General features: G+C 42.0%; 1 protein-coding gene across 2 annotated transcripts in view; it reads right to left on the bottom strand.

Moving 5' to 3' along the window:
• Positions 1–21,375, bottom strand: part of ARHGAP26 (Rho GTPase activating protein 26) — a 479,421-nt gene that overhangs the window by 154,584 nt on the left and 303,462 nt on the right. For both annotated transcript variants that reach the window (XM_079916182.1, XM_079916183.1), the window contains exon 17: positions 20,895–21,000. In XM_079916182.1, coding sequence (XP_079772308.1) covers positions 20,895–21,000 — 106 coding nt within the window. The remainder of the gene's footprint in view (positions 1–20,894; positions 21,001–21,375) is intronic.

Here is a 21,375-nt window from a genome sequence, read left to right as displayed (position 1 = left end):
AAACTGGGGAGGACCCCAAAGAGGATTTCAGTGTCAACATGAGAGAGAACAAACAAGAAAAATGTTAACTGTCACATCAATACATATACATGTCTAAATATACACATGAAAAATTATTCCAAATATATACATTTTGCTCTATTTTCCCCCCCCCCAAAAAAAAAGGAAGAGAAGAGGGACAGAGGGCATGCTTTAGGAAATCAGAAGGATTCCTTCACTTGTCTTAGGGAACTTGAAAAAGCTCTGTGTATGTCAAAGGCTGACAGAAGGTGATAGGAAAGAGAAAAGAGTTTTAAAAAATGAAGTTAAAAATAACTTTTGTAGGGCTTCCCTGGTGGCGCAGTGGTTGAGAGTCCGCCTGCCGATGCAGGTGACGCGGGTTCGTGTCCCAGCCCGGGAAGATCCCACATGCCGTGGAGCGGCTGGGCCCATGAGCCATGGCCGCTGAGTCTGCACGTCCGGAGCCTGTTGCTCCGCAACGGGAGAGGCCACAATAGTGAGAGGCCCGCGTACAGCAAAAAAAAAAATAAATAAAAAAACATAACTTTTATAAATGCATCTTTAATCAATACTATCCTTAGTAGTAGTTCCCAGACTTTAGTGTAGATGGAAGTCACTTGGGAGTTTATTAAAAACAGAAGTCTGTAACCTCCCTACCCCAGCCCCAACATTATGAATCAGGAAATCATGAATGGAGCCCAGTACTCTCCTTTTCATTAAGAAAAATATATATATCCTTAGTACTGTAAAGCCTTTTAGTACTGAGAAACATTTAAAAATAAACTTAAAGTAAATGAAAACTGCAATTTTAATGTAAAAGCCTATTCCCCTTTGCCCATAAGTAGATAGCTAATAGTGGCTCTTAAAAGAAAATTTTATATTTTGATGACGATAACCTAAAGTCATTCTATACAATGTTTATTTACATAGCTCTATAAAATGTTGATCCTGTAACAGGACAATAATTACATTGTACAATGTACAATTGAAATGTTAAAGGCACACTCGTTAAAATTATGAAAACTTTCGTTCTAGGTAACAATTAACTTTAGTGGAACAATTCGAGAGTTTTCACTAAGGAATTTGAAAAAGAATACATACATGTGGGACTTCCCTGATGGTCCAGTGGCTAAGACTCCTCACTCCCAATGCAGGGGGCCCAGGTTTGATCCCTGGTCAGGGAACTAGATCCTACATGCCAAAACTAAAAGATCCCGCATGCCACAACTAAAAAAAAAAAAAAAAAAAAAAAAATCCCACGTGCTGCAACTAAGACCTGGAGCAGCCCCCCCCCCCGCAATAAGATACATGTATGTGTATAACTGAATCACTGTGTACACCTGAAACTAACATAACATTGTTAATCAACTATCCTCCAATATAAAATAAAAATTAAAAAAAAAACTAAATAAAAGTCACCAATGTAGAACAACACAGCTTTAAGCTATCAAGACTGTGTTATCCATTATCTACTGATGACCTCCTCTCTTCCTGCTTTCCCAAGCAGAGTTAGGGCACCCCCCCAGGGTTCCCATAGCCCTTACCTCACACCTGGCACTAGCACACAGATCTGTGCTGTAGTTTACCTGTGGTCATATCCATGCTCCTCTCTAGGTTGTGAGTTCCTCCTAACAGGGAAGGCCTCATGCTCTCTTTGCTACAGTGTCTAGCATAGTGCCTGGCAAGCTGTAGGCACTCAACAAATAGCTCTTGAATGAGTTAGCACGTCTGAACAGGTCTTAGACTTGAAGACATCCAATGAAAAAGGAGGCTCCAGCACAGAGTTGGCAGACCTGTTCTCTAAAGAACCAGACAGTAAATATTTCGGGCTTTGAGGGCCATATGGTTTCTCTTGCAACTTCTCAACCAGCCAGTGTAATTCGGAGGATGCCAGAGATAATACATAAATAAAGAAATGTGCCTCTGTTCCAACACAACTTTGTGAACACTGAAATTTGAATCTCATATAATTTTCATGTGTCCTGAACTGTTTTTCTTCTTTTGATTATTTCCAACTATTGAAAACTGTACACAACCGTTCTGAGCTTGTGGGCCGCACAAAAACCAGCAGCAGGGTTTTCCAACCCCAGCTCTAGCAGATCTGGGCACATAGGTAGGAGGAAGAAGCTCAAGATACCAGATAGGCTGGAATAGACTGAGTCTAAGAAGAGAAGAAAGGGGTCTATGTTGAATGAAAAGCCAGTGGACCCTCACAGTACCTAAAAATGGGACAAAAAGATACAATACAGAAACAAAAAACAATGCAGTTTTTTTGCTGCTGTTCTTTTATTTTAAACCAGTTCTACCCTAACAGTAAAGCTCACATTCAATGAACTAATGGCTAAGGAAGTCAGAAAAAAAATTGGTATAGTTAAAAGTCATTAGTAAGACTAGTTGGGAAAAAAACAAAAGCTTTTTGCCCCTATCTCAAGCATTGCTAAGATATATTCTCCTTTCTCTCTGATGCCCACTCTCAGGTAGAAATGCAAATGAGCAGGGAAGTGGACAAAAGATGGGGAGCAAAAGGAGACCAAAGGGATTCTGTCTCAGAACGCCCAAGCATTGACTGTCCTGTCCTGTGTTACCAAGTCTTGTGCATAAAATCATAGATGTCTTCAAAGTTAAAAGAGGCTCAGAATCAAAGAATCTGCGCCATTCATTAAAAACAATTATAACTTTGTAAATAGCACACATTTTATAAAAATTCAAATATAAAGAAGGCAAGAGAAGAAAACATAAGCACCTACAGATAACAACAGTTAAGATATTGCTGGGTATCCTTCTAGACTCTGTTTTCCTTAACTGCACTGTGTGTATGTATGTCTGTGTGTGTGTTTTTTTAATGCAAAAATAATCCTCTTTATTTTATAGATGGAGAAACCTGAGCCCTGGTACACTTGCTCAAGATCATGAATAAAATGAGTTTGTAAAAACTCAAGATCTGTACCTTTCACCTGTTGGGCCAATGCTTTCTCATATCACCTCCTAATAGAAATAAATCATCAGCATCTTGGATAAGTTAGTGCCTTGTTAGCACAGGTGCTCAATAAATTAATACATGGTGGCATGAATGATGCCAACTGGGCTGCCCTGTTTATCTCAGCTAAGCTCTGTCCAAGCCAGCTTCATCAGAGAAGCTGCTAATTATCAGTAACACCAGAGAACACAGTTTTTAACATGCTTGCCAAATCCCAAAGAGCACAGGGATACAAGGACAGCCTCCTTTAATAGGAACTGACATAGAGCCTAGAATCTTTGCTACTGAAAGTGCTTCACTTTGGAATATTCTTTTGGTTTTACTTTAAAATGAGGCACAGTTCTGGGTCTTTTGTAGGTTAGTTTATCCAGCATTCATTTCTGGATTCTCCACATGTCATAAGGGGGACATTACAAAGAACAGAAAGCCGCATGATGTTTGCATTAGGTTTGCCTTACATTTCAACTGAGTAAGATCAGACTTAACCATGAATAAAACAATTTCTGATAGGTCTATTCATGTCAAGAATCATAACACCTTACATACTCCAGGTCTAGTTGTTCTGCCAGGGTGGCCCGTGTGCCCTGGGATCCCACCCCAGTCCACTCCCACTCCAGTGCCAACCAGCCTGCCAAACCTGCCCAGCACATGCAGTCTGCAAAGGAAACACTCCTACACAAGGCCATGCCTTTAAGACTGGGAGAGGTAGCTGTTTTGCCTAACTCTTAGAAACAAACACAGAAAGAAAGAAAAAAAAAAAGAAACTAGAAGCAGAAGGGTATGTTCCAAATGAACGAACAAGATAAAACCCCAGGAGGAAAAAAAAACTTAATTAAATGGAGATAAATAATTTACCAGATAAAGAGTTCAAAGTAATGGTTATTAAAATGCTCACTGAATGCAGGAGAAGAATGGAAGAAGACAGAACTTCAAGAAAGAATTAGAAAATATAAGATAGAACAAATCACAGCTGAAGAATATGGTAACTGAAATGAATCAGCAGATTAGATGATACAGAAGAAGAGATCAGCAATCTGGAAGACAGAATAGTGGAAATCACCCAATCAGAATGACAAAAAGAAAAAAGAATTTTGAAAAATGAGGATTGTTTAAGGGACGTCAGTGAGAACATCAAGTGTACTAACATTTACGTTATAGGGGTCCGAGAAAGAGAAAAGAGAGAGAAAGAATCAGAAAACTTATTTCAAGAAATAATGGCTAAAAACTTCCTTAACCTGGGTTAAGGAAAAAAGAAATAGGTATCCAGGTCCAGGTCCAGAGAGTCCCAAACAATATAAACCAAAAAGAGTTCACACCAAGACATATCATAATTTAAACGGTAAAAGTTAAAAACTGAATTTTTAAAAGCAGCAAAAGAAAAACAACTAGTCACATACAAGGGAACCCCCCCATCCCAACAAGGCTACCAGCTGATTTTTCAGCAGAAACTTTACAAGCCAGAAGGGAGTGCTAAAAGGAGAAAATTTACAACCAAGAATACTCTACATAGCAAGGATTCAGAATTGAGGAGAGATAAAGAGTTTCCTAGACAAGCAAAAACTAAAGGAGTTTACCACTACTAAACCGGTTTCACAAGAAATGTTGAAGGGTCTTCTTTAAGTGGCAAAGAAAGGTCATAACTAGAAATTTTTTAAAAATGAAAGAAAAAGAATCTCACTGGTAAAGGCAAATATATAGTAAATGCAGTGGATCAGGCACTTAAAAAGCAAGTATGAATGTGAAAAGACATAAGCAGTAATTTAAAGTCAACTGTAAGTAGTTGAGGAATACACAAAATTAAAATATGACATAAAAAACAAAACATGGAGGGGGAGGAAATATTTACTGCTTTTAGAATGTGTTCAAACTTAAGCAACTCTTAGATTCAAATAAACTGTTACATCTATATAGGTCGATATATATGAACTTCATGGTGACTACAGACCAAAAACCTACAAGAGCTACACAAAAAATAAAGGGAACAGAACCTAAATATAATGCAAAAGAAAATGATCAGACCACAAGGGAAGAGACTAAGAAAAGAAATGAACACAGAAGAACTACAAAAACAACCAGAAAACAATTAACAAACTGGCAATAAGTATATACTTATCAATAATCACTTTAAAAATCAAAGGACTAAATGCTCCAATCAAAAGACACAGGGTGGCTGAATGAAGACCCATCTATATGCTGCCTACAAGAGACTCACTTCAGATCTAAAGACAGACTGAAAGTTAAGGGATGGAAAAACATATTCCATGCAAATGGAAACAAACAAACAGAAAAGGCTAGGGTAGCAATACTCATATCAGACAAAACAGACTTTTAAAAGACAGTATACAGGGCTTCCCTGGTGGCGCAGTGGTTGAGAGTCTGCCTGCCAATGCAGGGGACACGGGTTCGAGCCCTGGTCTGGGAAGATCCCACGTGCCACAGAGCAACTGGGCCCGTGAGCCACAAATACTGAGCTCTGTGCGTCTGGAGCCTGTGCTCCGCAGCAAGAGAGGCCGCGACAGTGAGAGGCCCGTGCACCACGATGAAGAGTGGCCCCCGCTTGCCACAACTAGAGAAAGCCCTCGCACAGAAACGAAGACCCAACACAGCCAAAAATAAATAAATGAATAAATTTATATAAAAAAAAGACAGTATACAACAAAAGATAAGGGCATTACATAATGATAAAGGGGTCAACCCAAGAAGATGATATAACATTCATAAATATTTATGCACTCAACATAGGAGCACCTAAATACATAAAGCAAATATTAACAGAAACAGAGGAAGAAACTGACAGTAACACAATTATAGTAGGAGACTTTAATACTCCATTTACATCAGTGGATAGATCATTTAGACAGAAAATTGATAATGAAACATTGGCTTTGAATGACACATTAATCCAAATTGACTTCACAGATATATACAGAATATTCCACTCCAAAAGAGCAGAGTACACATTTTTTTTCAAGTGCACATGGAACATTCTCCAGGATAGATTACATGTTAGGCCACAGAACAAGTCTCAGTAAATTTAAGAAAACTGAAATCATATCAAGCATCTTTTCAACCACAATGGTATGAAACAATACATCCATTACAAGAAGAAAACTAACACATGGAGACTAAACAACATGCAGCTAGACAACCAATAGGTCAACAAAGAAATCAAAGAGAAAATTTAAAAATCCCTGGAGACAAATGAAAATGGAAACAACTTTCCAAAATCTATGGGACAGCAAAAGCAGTTCTAAGAGAGAAGTTCATAGTGATCCAGGCCTACCTCAAGAAACAAGAAAAATCTCAAATAACCTAACTTTATACCTAAAAGAACTAGAAAAGAACAAACAAAACCCAAAGTTATCAGAAGGAAGGAAATAATAAAGATGAAAGCAGAAGTAAATGAAATAAAAACTAAGAAACCAATAGTAACACAATAAAAGTAAGAGCTGGTTTTTGAATAGATTTTTTTAAATGACAAACTGTTAGCCAGACTTATGGTGGGGTGAGGCGGAGAACCAAATAAATAAAATCAGAAATCAAAGAGAACTTAAAACTGATACCAAAGAGTAACAACGTTACTAAAACAACTATATGCCAACAAATCAGACAACTAGAAGAAATGGATAAATTCCTAGAAACATTCTATCTCCCAAGACTGAATCAGGAAGAAACAGAAAATCTGAACAGACCAATCACTAGCAATCAGTCATCAAAAAACACTCACGAAACAAAAGTCCAGGACCAGACAGCTTCACAGGTAAACTCTACCAAACAGACAGCTTCACAGGTAAACTATCAAAATACTCATGGCATTTTTCACAGAACTAGAACATATAATCCTAAAATTTGTATGGAACCACAAAAGACCCCAAATAGCCAAAGCAAGCTTGAGAAAGAAGAAAGCTGGAGGTATTACACTCCCTGATTCCAAACTATACTACAAAGCTATAGTAATCAAAACAGTATGGTACTGGAACAAAAGCAGACACATAGCTCAACGGAACAGAATAGAGAGCCCAGAAATAAACCCATGCTTACATGGTCAATTAATTTACAACAAAAGAGGCAAGAATACACAATGGGGGAAAGACAGTCTCTTCATTGAATGTTGCTAGGAAAACTGGACAGCTACATGCAAAAGAATAAAACTAGTCCACTTTCTTAGACCATATACAAAAACAAAACAAAAACAAAAAACCTCAAAACGGATTAAAGACTTAAATGTAAGACCTGAAACCATAAAACTCCTAGAAGAAAACATAGGCAGTAAGCTCTCTGACATCAGTCCTAGCAATACTTTTTAAGGTCTGTCTCTTCGAATAAGGGTAACAAAAACAAAACTAAGCAAGTGGGACTACATCAAACTAAAAAGCTTTTGCACAGCAAAGAAAACCTTCAACAAAATGAAAAGGCAACCTACTTAAAAGCAGAAGATATTTGCAAATGATATGTCTGATAAGGGATTAATATCCAAAATATATAAAGAATTCATACAACTCAATATCAAAAATCAAAAAATCTGATTAAGCTATGGCCAGAGGACCTGAATAGACATTTTTCCAAAGAAGACATACAGATAGTCAACAGGCACATGAAAAGATGCTCAACATCACTAATCACCAGGGAAATGCAAATCAAAACCACAATGATATATCAGCTCACACCTGTGAGAATGGCTATTATCAAAAAGATAAGAAACAAGGTCTTCCAAGATGGCCCACACTCTGTCTATAGAGAGTGTATCTCCCTGAATAAACCTTCTTTCACTTTACTATGTCTTGCTCTTGAATTCTTTCCTGCACAAAGCCAGGAACCCACACTTGGCGGCCATTCCAGGGACTCAGACATGACTTGGGATGTGACCATTCTCTCGCACCCCACTCTCTTTCCTGCAACATCCTTTCTGGCACCCAATGCGGGGCCTCAAAGGCCATAATCTCGATCCGCCTATTGGGCTAGGGCTTCCCTCTGAAGGGTGGCTGGGACTTACCCTGAGCCATGTAGATTCAAGCAGCCGGTTAAGTGGCAGCTGACGTCGCCTGCAGGATCTGGCAGAGACCAGTTCTCTGGCCGTGAAGAAGCGCACTGAGGCCAAGGCTTTTCCCCCTCAGTCTTTCTCATTCTCCTATTGCTCTATCTCTTTGGGCTTGAAAAGATCCACCCAGACGACCACCAAACATCCAAATTAAGCCTGTGCGGCAAGTAATTGACAACTTGGTTGGGTCTAAAGAACTCCTGCCCCGGGGCTTACCTGGTGGCACAGTGGTTGAGAATCTGCCTGCCAATGCAGAGGACATGGGTTTGTGCCCTGGTCTGGGAGGATCCCACATGTCGCAGAGCAACTAGGCCCGTGACCCACAACTACTGAGCCTGTGCGTCTGGAGCCTGTGCTCCGCAACAAGAGAGGCCGCCATAGTGAGAGGCCTGCGCACCACGATGAAGAGTGGCGCCCGCTTTCCACAACTAGAGAAAGCCCTCGCAGAGAAACGAAGAACCAGCACAGACAAAAATAAAAAATAAATAAAATAAAAGATAAGAAACAAGTGTTGGTGATGATGGAGAGAAAAGGGAATCCTTGTGAACTGTTGTAGGGAATGTAAATTGGTACAACCACTACAGAAAATAGTATGAAGGTTCCTCAAAAAACAGAACTACCATATGATCCAGCAATTCTACTTCTGGGTATTTAGCCGAAGACAACAAAAACACTAATTTGAAAAGATACATGCATCTCAATGTTCACTGCAGCGTTATTTACAATAGACAAGATATGGAAGTAAACTAAGTGCTCAGTGATGGATGAATGGATAAAGAAGATATGATACATACACACACACTGGAATTTTTACTCAACCATAAAAAATAATGAAATCTTTCCCATTTGTGACAACATGGATGGACCTAGAGGGTATTACGCTAAGTGAAATAAGTCATACAGAGAAAGACAAATACTCCAATTTTTCCTTGGATTGCCCCTCTCCCATTAGATGTGGTTCTACCAAGAATGTCAGCTGAGTACCCCACTACTGCCTCGCCACAGAAGTGAGTGCATTACCCAAAGGAGGCCATTATGCTCTCTTCATTAGTAACGTTAACCTGTAGTGGAATCATAAGAAGACAAAGGTGTTCAGAGTTGAGACATTCAAAAGGTAGTGCTCCAGGGCCCCCCATTAGTTCCCCGGATATTTTCCACCCTTTATTTCATTCACTATTCAACAAATATTTATGGAGAGCTCCTCCTGCTACGTGCAAAGCTTTGTTGCAGGCAGTGTACAGACAGACAAATTTTCATCCTCACAGAGCTTACATTTCAGTGAGAAGAAAACAATAAATACATAAGTCAAATATACAGTATATTAGATGGTGATACATGTTATGGAAAAAAATTAAACAGTGCTAGTGGGTAGGGAGCACTGGGGCTGGAGGTTGTAATCCTAGAGCAAGACCTCACTGGGGAGAGAGAGGATGGAAAGTGGGCAGAGCAGGTCTAAGGATCAAAGGAGCGAATAAATCCTAGGGCACAGAAAATGAGACTGAAAAGGAGCAGCCAAGGAGGTAGGGGGAAAAAACAGGAGAGTATGATGACCTGGAAACCAAGTGAAGAACGCATTTCAAGGAGGAGAGAGTGTGAAACTGTGTTAAGTCCTTCAGAACCATCAGGGAAGGTAAGTTGAAACTGACTTAGCAACACCAACAGGAGGCATTTCAGTGGAGCAGTAGGTGTAAAAGCCCGAGTGGTGGGACTTCCCTGGTGGCACAGTGGTTAAGGATCCACCTGCTAATGCAGGGGACATGGGTTCGATCCCTGGTCTGGGAAGATCCCACATGCCGCGAAGCAACTGGGCCCGTGTGCCACAACTGCTGAGCCTGCGCTCTAGAACCCATGAGCCACAACTACTAAGCCTGCGCGCCTGGAGCCCGTGCTTCGTAACAAGAGAATCCACCACAATGAGAGGCCCATGCACCGCAGCAAAGAGCGGCCCCCGCTTGCCGCAACTAGAGAAAGCCCATGCGCAGCAAAGGAGACCCAGCGCAGCCAAAAAAACAAAAAAATAGCCCGAATGGTGTAGGTTCAAGAGAGGATTTGGACACGGTGACACAGACAACTATTTAAGACATTCTGCTGAGAAGAGCACAGAGAAAAGGAATGGTATCTAGAAAGGGATGCAAGATCTAGAAAGGTTTCTTGTTTCATTGTTTTTGTTCTTCATTTGTAAAGGATCACAGAAATTATAAGTGCTGATGAGAAAGATTCAGCAGAAACTACAAAGTCAATGATGAAGGAGATAGAGGGCAAAACTACTGGAGCCAAATCCTTCTGGATGCAATCGGGGATCGGCTCTAGTGCCCCAGTGATGGGACTGCCTTTAGGTAGAAGCACTGAGTGTTCTTCTATCACCCATGGAGAGAAGACAGGAACATGGGCGCAGGTGTGGTGGCTTGTGGACGTTCTCCTGTCGCATCTATTTTCTCAGTGAAACAGGAAGCAAGATCTGAGACAATCATCTAGAAGAGAAGAGTGAATGGTGTAGGGACATGGAGTAGGATGTGAGGCATGTGAGGGCCCTTGAAGTTGTGTTCCGATGTCTGATGGTTCAACTCTGCTTTCAATTACTCCAAGAAGGCTGTAAGTAAATTCCCTTCTTTTTTGAAAATTAGCCACAGTTGACGTCTGTTTCTTACAACCAAAGACCTAATACACCAATTCTTCCTTGGGGCCTTAGGGTTACCCCATTTTCTCACTGAAATCCTGACTTTAATAAAACAGTGATTCTGTTCTATCAAATCCTATGCACCTCCAAGTGAACAGGAAGAGTCTTGCAGTAGACCAACAAGCCAGACGTGTTGGGTTCCTCTACCACCTTGCACAGAACCAAGAAGATTATACTTACAATACCAAAGTGGAAACACTAAATCAGCATGCTAAACTGCTTAAACAAAAGCATTTCAATACATGTGAGAAAGCAGAAAAGATAGATACCAAAATTCAAATCGCCTTAACATTTCTTCAAATGCCCTTTTTGAGTTAAACTGCCAAAGTGTTTACCAAGACAGAATGAAGACAAATACATGTACAACTGTTCTTAGAGCGTAGATTAATCCTTCATTACAGATTTCAGTGACTCAGGGAGGGGGACCCATGTGAAGACTACACTAAGGGGTAAACCGGAGGCAAAGAGAACCGTTCTCACACTGGATGAGACTCTTTAATCTGGGAATGGCATCTGAAAGGCAGTCACACTGAGCAAGAAAGAAGATAAGTCAGACTCTTCCACAAAGAGAAACATTTCAAAGATCACAAAGATGAGTGGAAATTTCCAGACCGTGCAGACTAAGATGACTCTTCATGATAAAAACGTGTCGCTCCCTCTCCAGGAAATTAAGAGTTATTAAGTTGCAGCAAAGACAGCTGCTTCTGAGATGAAATCAGCCTTGCGACACCAAGAAGCAGGAGGGTGAGGGTGAGAAGCTGCTGACCTCCCGTGGAAATCAGCACCACACAGCTTGTTTCAAACAGGTGCACCACTCCACAGGGCATGTGACTCATGAAAAGCTCCGAATACTCACAGGGAACTGTAAGGCTTGGTGTAAGGTGTGACCTGAAAGCAGATAGCAATGGCTTTCTCCCAGCTGACCCAATGCTGGCTCACCCTTTGCTACGAAGACTGAGATAGATGCTCAGCCCTTTGGCCCAAACACACACAAACTGCCAAGAAAACAAAAGCAAAGCAAAAGTAAACATATGCACACATGCAAATCTCCCAAGTGGGTAAGAGCCACGTGTGCTATGTTTTCGGCATTCAGCCCTAAGGGTTTTGCTTGCCAAGAACAAAACTGTGAAGAGAGCCCCATCCCTTCAGTATGAATGCCTTGTTTTGGTTTAATCGTTAGAACAATTTCTCCATCTTCCCTCACCTTCAGGTACAGTTCCATGACCCTCCTTCCTCCATCCCCTGATTTCTCTGAAAGCCTACATTATACTACTTGCCAGATGCTCATCTAAGAGATTTAGGTGGATGAATTAACTTAACCCTCACAATGACTCTAAGAGGGTAGGTGCTATTGCTGTCTTTAGGTTTCCCAGAAAGAAGAGTCTGAGGTGAAGGCTTATATGACACTATTCTATTCTACTTGGGGGTTCTCAGGAGGAAGGAGGCAGAGAAGCTAACCCCTACCTGCTTCAAGCACCAATACCTGCTCCATCTCTTGGGACCATCTTCCGAGAGGCTACCTAATGACTGCTATTCAGTATGCCCAGCTCTCACCTCCCATTAGTCAAAGTCTTATTTTTTTAATACTCCTTTGCTTCCAGGTTGTACACATGTGGACGGCACGTTGCGTCATGTCTCCCTCGGGTGGGCGGTAAGAGGCAGGAGGCACGTGGTAAGGGCATGAGGCTACCAGCTATCAGGCTGCACCTGCGTGAAACGAGTTGGAGGCTACACAACTGGTCACCACAGTGGTGGCTGAAATACGCACAGGAGAAGCCAAGAGAATCTGATGTGCTAATTTAAATGTTTCTAATACAATTATTATATCTCCTTACTCAGATGAGGAAACTCAGGCATGAAGAACTGAAGTACTTCACACAGGTTTCAGAAGAGATGAGCAAAACTAGGCAGTCTGGCTCCAGAATGTTCTCTTTATCACTGAGCTCTCAAGCACCTACAGATGAACTGCAATTACCCTGAAGTCTGCCAGCTGCCTCGCTGCAGCTGCCACATTTGCGCTACAATAGCTGTGAGCTGGTTGGAAAACCAGTCAGTGTAAGAAAATAAATATCACAGATAATGCTCACCATGCAATGCAAAGAGGATACGGCAAGAGAGGGCTTCAGTGCTCAAAACAGTGCAAGTGAATCAGTTAGTCACTGACACTCCACCAAAGAGAGACACTTAATGAAACCACCCCCATGGCCAACACATAAGAAATCTGGCTCAAAAGAGCGGAAATAAATGAAAGAGAGACTAAAAAAGACAAAGAGAAAAGATCAATGAAACTAAGAACTGGTTTTTAAAAAGATAAACAGAACAGACAAACCTTTAGCTAGACTCACCAAGAAAAAAAGGGAGAGGACTCAAAATCAGAAAAGGAAGAGAGGGAGGGAAGGGGGGAGGGAAGGAGCAGGGGAGGGAAGGAGGGACGGAAAGAAATCTGGCTCTGATAAGGGTTGGCAAAGAAGAAACAAAGTCGTGTCCATGCTTGTTAATACTCTCACGTATATAAGACCCTGAAGTAAAAGAGGGCAGCCACTAAGAGAGGAAAACATAGCATCCTCTCCTTTGCTCCTCCCTGAATTTGAAAGGGAACTCTATAGGTGACTCCATGGGTTCAGAAAAGGAAGTATCAAAGGTGTATCAAAAACCAGGAAAGTCACTGAAAAAATTCACCCAAACAGAAGCAGAACAAATCAAAACAAACAAGAGACCCAAATCAAAGGGGCTCTAAGACTGCTGAGTGTTCACAGCTTGAAGCTGAGCATTTCCCCTTTCACGATGGGCATTTCTTATGATGTGAAAGATTTAGTTCCCTGAATTCAGGAATTTTGATTTTTTTTTTTAAAGCAAAAAATTTAAACTGAACTTGTGTCTTTCCTTCTCCTAACCCTGAAGGCTGGAAGGCCACAAAAGAGAGAAATTCCTGGGTTGAAAGTAAGTGAAAGTCTGGCAAGTAGGCTGAATAGGGGTTGAGCTCTGATTTCTTCTGCATTTCCATTAATTTAAAGTGCTAAGTTGCCTGTTTGCTTTAAAATATGTGTTTGTCCTCTTTGCAGTGTCCCTTTAAATAGATTTTCCTTTGGCTCTGCCAATAATAGCTAGAGAAGGTCCTTTGAGAATCCCATTCTTAGTCTTAAAAAAATACACTCTTCTCCCTGCCCCAAACACATCAACAGGCCTGGAAGCAGTATCTCTCACTTCTTCCAGGGATCTCCAATCTATCAAAAATAATAAATCTTTCAGGAAGAAAACAGAGCTGGTCAGGGAAATAATTCTCCCAGCTCATTTCTGTTTGTTCATGATGTGATCACCAAATATCAAGTCCCTTTTTTGGGATCAGCAGACAGATAGGTCAAGGGCTGAACACCCTAATGTCTACCCCATGGCCAGGCACAACAGGGACTACTAGGAACTAGGCAAACCGAAGAAGGCATGCCCAGGGGGATGTGGTGTGGCCCTCACTTACTTCCAGCCAATTGCTAGCAAGGAGATCTGAATTTTTCCAAGTAAAATGACCCCTGTTAAAAATGTTGGAAACCTGTCCAAATTTTTAAAACAGCGATGTGGGGGACAACAATACCAAATCGAGCACATGTGTGGGCTGCTCTGGCTAGAGGCCCTTGTTTGCAACCTCTAGGTAAGACACAAAGATAAAGTAAGACAGACTGCCTGTCCCCCGGGAGCTTATGACCTAGTAGGAGTGAGAAGATACGTACCTTGTAAACTGTCCCACAGGTGGAATGTGACACACGTTGAAAGACAGGAATAAGCAAAGGCTATGGGAGTTCAGGAAAGCAAGAGGGCACCTGAGGCAGAAAGGATTCTTGTAGGCAGTGGCATTGGAGCTGAGGCTAAAGAATGAAGTAGACTTTGGCAGGCAGAAGGTGGGGAGGGGCCATTCCAAACAGAGGGAAAAAAAAGAGAGGGAGCGGGGAAGAGGATAGTTGAGAGATGGTTAAGAGATGCTTCATGCTTCTACCCAACAAATACTCATGCGCGTCCACTGTGCACCATGCAGCAGCGATGCAGTGTGATCTTGAGGGACACAGACGAGGCTGCAAAGTCTGAAAGGGTCCAGTCCGGAGAAGGTCCTGGAGGCCATATCCAGAGTTCTGTCTTAAGAGCAAGGGGAAAGCTGCCTTTGATGTTTTTTTAAGCAGGGGAATCACAAGTTGGGATCCACAGTGTTCCAAGTTCCCCTGCTACAGAGCATGCATTCTGCGGCCTGGCAGGGAGCCAGAGCTCCACCAGCTAGAGCAAGCCAGCAAGAGGCCTTTGCAAACAGCCTGGGGAAGAGATGATGACAGCTTGGACTAGGGACGTAGTGATGGACACGGAAGAAAGTGGACAGATTCAAAAGATAGTGAGGGGACTCCCCTGGTGGCGCAGTGGTTGAGAGTCCGCCTGCTGATGCAGGGGGCGCGGGTTCGTGCCCCGGTCCGGGAGGATCCCGCGTGCCGCGGAGCGGCTGGGCCCGTGAGCCATGGCCGCTGGGCCTGCGCGTCCGGAGCCTGTGCTCCGCGGCGAGAGAGGCCACGGCAGGGAGAGGCCCGCGTACCGGAAAAAAAAAAAAAAAAAAGATAGTGAGGGGTTAAAATCACCAGAACTATCGGTCCAGGGTAGGAGTCAGTGGGGCAGAAGCCAAATGGACCTGGAGAATGTGGTCAACGTGGCTCTGGGGGGGCTATCAGGCCACAGCACCCGTGGCCCGGCAGCCAAGCAATTCTGTGCCAGCAGCCGTGGGTGTCTAGTGGTTACTAGAGAAAAGAAAGGTTCCGAAGCCAGGGTGTATGGCCAAGGGAAGGCTGCCAGAGAAGTTCACCGGAGCTTTCCATCTTAGAAAGACATCATCTCAAAAGTACTGTTTTCTTTTAAATGTGCTTTGTAAAATTCCACGGCTATTTTGTTTGGACTACTCTTGATGGCAAGGAAATAAGAAGCGCTTCTCGTATGTTCAACAGCTCTCCAGTAAGCTAAATCTTATCGTCTAGACTTGGGATGGAGGAAGAAGGCATAGTAGAGTATGTATAAGATATATGCTAATGCCAAGTAGTCACTTCCTTTTATTTGGACCCTTTCTTGAGAACTTTAAGGGATGCTAGTTAACTACCAGGGCCCATCCTCCTTGGTGCCAAAGCCTAGCAATGATTCTTTTTTTTTAATAACCACAGGCATCTTTACATGAACCCAATTCACTCTGCATCTAGATCATGAAGGAAATGTGAATACATCCTTCCTGACTTGCAGGGATGCCTGGAAGTACTCAAACTACAGTCAAAGGACGGAGAAAACAGCCAAGCCACTGGATGTTCAACCATGGATAACTTACAGCAATGGAGTCTACCTATTATTTTGATAAGGTCTCACTTGTAGGCCAAGGCTTTGCCCCACAATATTCCTTCCTGATCCTTGCAATCTATAGAATTTTGTCCTTTTGGGAAAGTCACACGTAACAGATTATCCAAGTAAACATTAAGCAATTGGGTAATGAAAAGAACAGTAGAGAATCAGCAAGTGGCAATGGGACTCAAGTTGATTTTGCCCTCTTCATTTCTCTCTCTCACCCTCCATCCCCACAAATCTTGGTGTTTCAGGGTATATGTGCCCACATGGCAGGTGTATTCATCTCCCCTCCCAAATTGGTCTTGTCCCACATGTCCTGATGGAGTTAGCACACCATGCAAAGATCATTCAAGAGACTTAATACTCTTTGTTAAATGTTATTTTACCTGGATTACTTGCAGTAGGCACTATGAGTTGCCTACTCAGAGCCCTGCTTTTATATGGGTATCCATGCCTCCCACAAGTGACCCAGGTAAATCCTGTTTGGGGTAAAAAAATCACAGTGGTCCCATTCCCTTTGCTAGTGAATGCTTCAAACCAATGAGATGTGATAGGAAGTCTATTGGAGAACTTCTGGGAAAAGTATCATCACATCTCTTAAAAAGAGACTCAGAGAAGAAATACAGTTACCCCTGAACCATACTTCTGCACAGCTGCAAATCCTAATATAACTTTATAGTTGGCGCTCCATATCTGTGGTTCCGCACCCATGGATTCAACCATATTGCATTATGCATACAAACAGTGCATATTTATTGGGAAAAAAAAAAAACCCACGTATAAGTGGACCCCCACAGTGCAAACCCATGCTGCTCAGGGATCACCTGTAATACCTTACTGCCCTGGACAACCGCTCAGGTGCAGATATGCAACACAACATCTTATGATCCTAAAAGGAGCTAGCCAACACAGTGAAGCTGGCTGTGAGCAGGACCGTGGAAATAACACAAGTATTTCATGAGCCAAGAAATTAACCAACCCTCAGGACTGATTTTGTGTAATGACACGACAGATTCCCTTATTGTTTAAGCCACTGTGAATTGGATTTTCTGTTTCTTGCAGCCCGAAGCATCTAAAATGATACAATTCTTCTTTGGAGAAGCAAGAAAAGGGCTCTGGCTTCCTGACAACACCAGGCAACAAAGGAGTAGTTGCCTCAAAAAAGAAAAGAGACTAAGATTTATTTCTCAGTAAGTATTTCGGGAAAACCAGCTGTGAAAAGGTATTGTTAATAGCCATTCCGGATGTATGAAGAGCTCTTTGAAATCCTCCCATGCAGCATAAACACTGTAATAAAGTTCCAATGAGCCACTGTGAATGGTATGTGTGGGGATATACAGCGTACTTGGAGTCATAATGGTATGCAAACATTGGGGAGCTACCATGAAATTAGTCTTTATTACTCATCTACTCTTATTTCCTTCTACAATTATAAGATTGGGAATTTTTTTCTTTTTTTGCCCCCTTTCTATCTGACGAAAACACAGATTCACGTGATTGGAAGGGAAGTCACAAAACCAGGCTCAGAGATGTTGAATGATTTCCACAAGGTCCCAAAGCCAGCTGGGGGCAATTTTCTTTATTATTAAAAATGCTTTGTGTGTGATTTTAAAACAAAGTCATTTGCTGAACACTCAAGTTAATGAAAGGCGAATAATTGTAGAGACATGGGAAATCACAACCAATTTTTTTTAGTAATTTAATTATGCAAATAAAATCTCCTTTTCTGAACTCACTGCTTTGAGTTTCTTCTTCTCTTCTTCTAATAACCTCCTAAATTCCAATCCATTCCTCTCAATACCATTTCTCCCTCCTAGAGAATCCCTGCATATGGCCCATTCTCTAGGCCAGTGGTTCTCAAAAGACTTTTTGCCTGGGAAGTAAATTAAAAATGCAGAGTCCCAGGCAGAGTCCAATTCAGCAGATCAAGGCGGGGGCCCAGCAATGTAAATGTCAATGCAAACAAGCACCCCAGGTGAGTGTAACCATCCTTTGAGGCACATGACTCCAGACTGTATACTAGATTCCAGGTTCCAAATAGAAAACATCTAATTTTCATAGATTTAAGCTGGGACAACAAAAATATGTGCAGAGTTGCCTATAATTTTTATGTTCCCTCTGAGGTCTGAAACAAATCCAAGAGCTCTGCGATTTGGATGTACCCTGGTAATCATTTGCGTGGAGGTCTGGAGTTTTTATTCTTTCCCCTCTGAATGTATTTCTACTTGGGATTAAATATAAAATGTCTTAACTCTTCCTCCACAGCTAAAGGAAATCAATTTCGTAAAGTGTTTCAAAAGAGTACTTAAAAAAATACACAAAATATCTTCCCTTTGAACCAGATGCCTGGGATGTACAGGGCAAACACAGTAAGTAATGAGAGAAGTAAACACCAGGTTTTCCAGCAGAACCAACCCTGAAACCAAAACTTAGGAAGGAAGCTGACCATTAAGTAAGTAGACCAGAGGAACAATAGCTCAGGCATATCCTTGGGTAAGGCTGAACCTGAGAAAACAGGAATGAAACAGACAAACCCCTTGTCCCAAGTTAACTTTCCCTTCCTGTTCGATTTTAAAATAGGACAGTGCTGTAAATGAGAATAGAGAGTTTACGTAGAATCTTAGAACTCCTCTGGGTGCCAAAACATTTTTTCAAACTGAAGTAAATACTCCTTACTGGATTCAGCAGTGCTCATTTATACTCATCTCCTCCAGGACATTTTAAATCTAGAGGCTCCAGAGACCAAGAACACAGCACGCTGGTAACGGGAGTCTGTGTGTTCTACCATCATGACCAACTCACATTACAGCCATGAGAGCTTGTCTATATGTAGTCTTCTTAAGGATCACATGAACAAAGGAATGCCACTTAACCTCACAGAACCAAAGAAAATCACTGTTAAGTATCAAAGAGAACACACAATGCTCCAGAAATGCTATAAAATAAATACTCCAGCAACAACATTGGTTTAAATTCTTTAGAAGGCAAAAAGTCAAGGCCGTAGCTTTAACATGCACATTCCAGCTGTACTTCTCCTGGGCTTAGGGACAAAGACTGAACTTAATGGGGTTGGGAGAGAAGAGGGTGGAACTAGAGGGAGAAAGTGAAGCGTCCGCCAGGAGATGAACAGGTTCGTTGGTCCAATACCCACCTTAAGGGTTTTGGATTTTTTTTATTTCTATTTCTTTTTCTTTAGGATTCCTAACAATCCTCAGGGCATTTTAAAAATGGGAAGATTCAGTTCTGGCTTTACTGCATCACCAATGACTCTTGCTCTCTCCCAGTCCAATTAATCTCTCATCACACTGCACAGCCTGAACAGCCTGACTGCCTTCAGCTGCTTCCTATCCCTTCTTCAGCTGCTCCCAGAAGCCATGGAGGCCTCCCTAAGACCCAGTGGGCATTAAACAGTCAGCAGCATCGCCACACGTGCTTGGCTGGACGATGTACCTGGAACTTCCTCTGTTTGGGTGCAGGCCCTTCAAGTGTGCAACTAAGATCGAAGCCAGCTTTCCCGTTTCACAAATGCCTGACTGGGTTTGTGTGGAACAGGCACCACACCGTCATGTCAGAGCATCTGGAGTTACTTTTTAAAGCCCAGTTCCCATTATTTTAAACACACTCATCAGGATTCTTTGACATTTGCGGGGGAGGTGCATATACTCCTTGAAAATTTGCATGTTCTCAGCTACACTTAATTGTTTCTAAACATGCAGTTCAGAGATGGCACGGCAAGAAAAAACATGTGACCTGGAATGGAGCAACCCTTTACTCAGCCTAACTGCTTCTCACCAGCATGCAAAACTCTTGTTCCTTCATCATTAAGACCTATGGAAATCTTTATGGTAACATCTATACTCTCTCTCCAAAATATCAAGTGCTTGGTAGAAACATGAAAACAAATCATCATCTCCCTCGGCAGAGTATCAAATTATCCCAGACATGACTTAACGCCAGAACAAAGTGTGGGTAAGCGCTGAAATTATAACACGTCAGTTCCACAGCATGTAGAGTTTAACAATTTAGGTTAACTGTTATAGTCTGTCTTTTCTTATGCGCTAGTCTCCAATAAAGAACATCCATCAAAGTTAAGAGAAGGTTAGAACATCCACACATGTAGTGCCTGATACAGCAAGGGGTATCATCAGCAAGGCCAATCCAAAGCAGCTCAGGCAACAGTAAATACACAAAAAATCCAAACCATTCCAAGAGTATAAATATCCCGAGCAGGAAAATCAGGCCCCCCCGACTTTCTTTGATTCTCCTCTATTCTTCATACTTCTTCAAAGGCTTTAATACATGTAACATTTAAAATCAATGACATTATAGAGAAGGGGGAGCCTACTATCCATATTTGACAGATGAAGAAACTAAGGAATCGAGGGGTCAGTGGCTTGTCCAGGGCTAGTTAAGTCGCTTGTTAAGAACAGAATCAACTCTAGAAGCCAGGCCTCTTTATTCCACATCCAAGGTCTGTAAACTTGTAACATATTCCTGTTTGCTCTTAATCATCACAAGAACATGTAACTCCTGAAAAATCTGTTTGGTGATCTGGTATCATGGAGGACACACTCCTATTGGCCTTGATCATCACAAGAACACAACCCCCCCTGCAAACTCTGCCTGGTGGCCTGGTGGCCTGGGCACCTCCCCAGCCTCCACTGCAAAGCCCATCTGGTATGTGCTGCTGTTACCCACTGCAGTTAATATTTCCCACATTTCTTTCCTGAGCCTCCGGCATACCTGATGCAACAGTGGGAGAAGGAAACATAAGCAGAACTGAGACCAGCTTTAGTGCTAAGATAAGAACTTTCCAGGGTTGAGAGAAAGGCCAGCAACAGTCTTAAACCTACTTTGCCAAGTGGTTCATGAGCAGCTGTAACATCTGCCTATTTTTCTCTGGGAGCCGATGAACAAGGCTGTGGATTTCAGAGACCCGTGACTCCTGGTTCTCCAGCTCTGTGAAGGAAGGAGGGAGGCGATACTGGATCAGGGCCACAGTTAAACCAGTTTATAAGACAAAAATCAGAGGAAACCAAATGTTGGGAACAAGAGACTGAGGATTTCTCAGAGGTATAAGATCCTGTTCTGTGTACTTGTGACTAGACTGAGTAGATCTAAAAGTGCTTTTAATGCTGCTTTCCGTAACAGAGTTCATTAAGAAACATGACTGATCTCACTTAAAAAATCAGAAATTACCTTCTGAGACCAACAGGCATCAAAAAGTTGAGGTTCTCAGCAAGGGACTTGTAGCAAGTCAGTTAACACTTCTGGGCCTCCATTTTCCCTTCTAGCCAGTGCCTAACACGGTGATAGGTATGTGGCCGGTGCCCG

Source organism: Stenella coeruleoalba, assembly GCF_951394435.1.
Source record: "Stenella coeruleoalba genome assembly, chromosome: 3".
Lineage (NCBI taxonomy): Eukaryota > Metazoa > Chordata > Mammalia > Artiodactyla > Delphinidae > Stenella > Stenella coeruleoalba.
The sequence above is the reverse complement of the archived record's forward strand: the minus strand, read 5'-3'. Positions and strand labels throughout refer to the sequence as shown.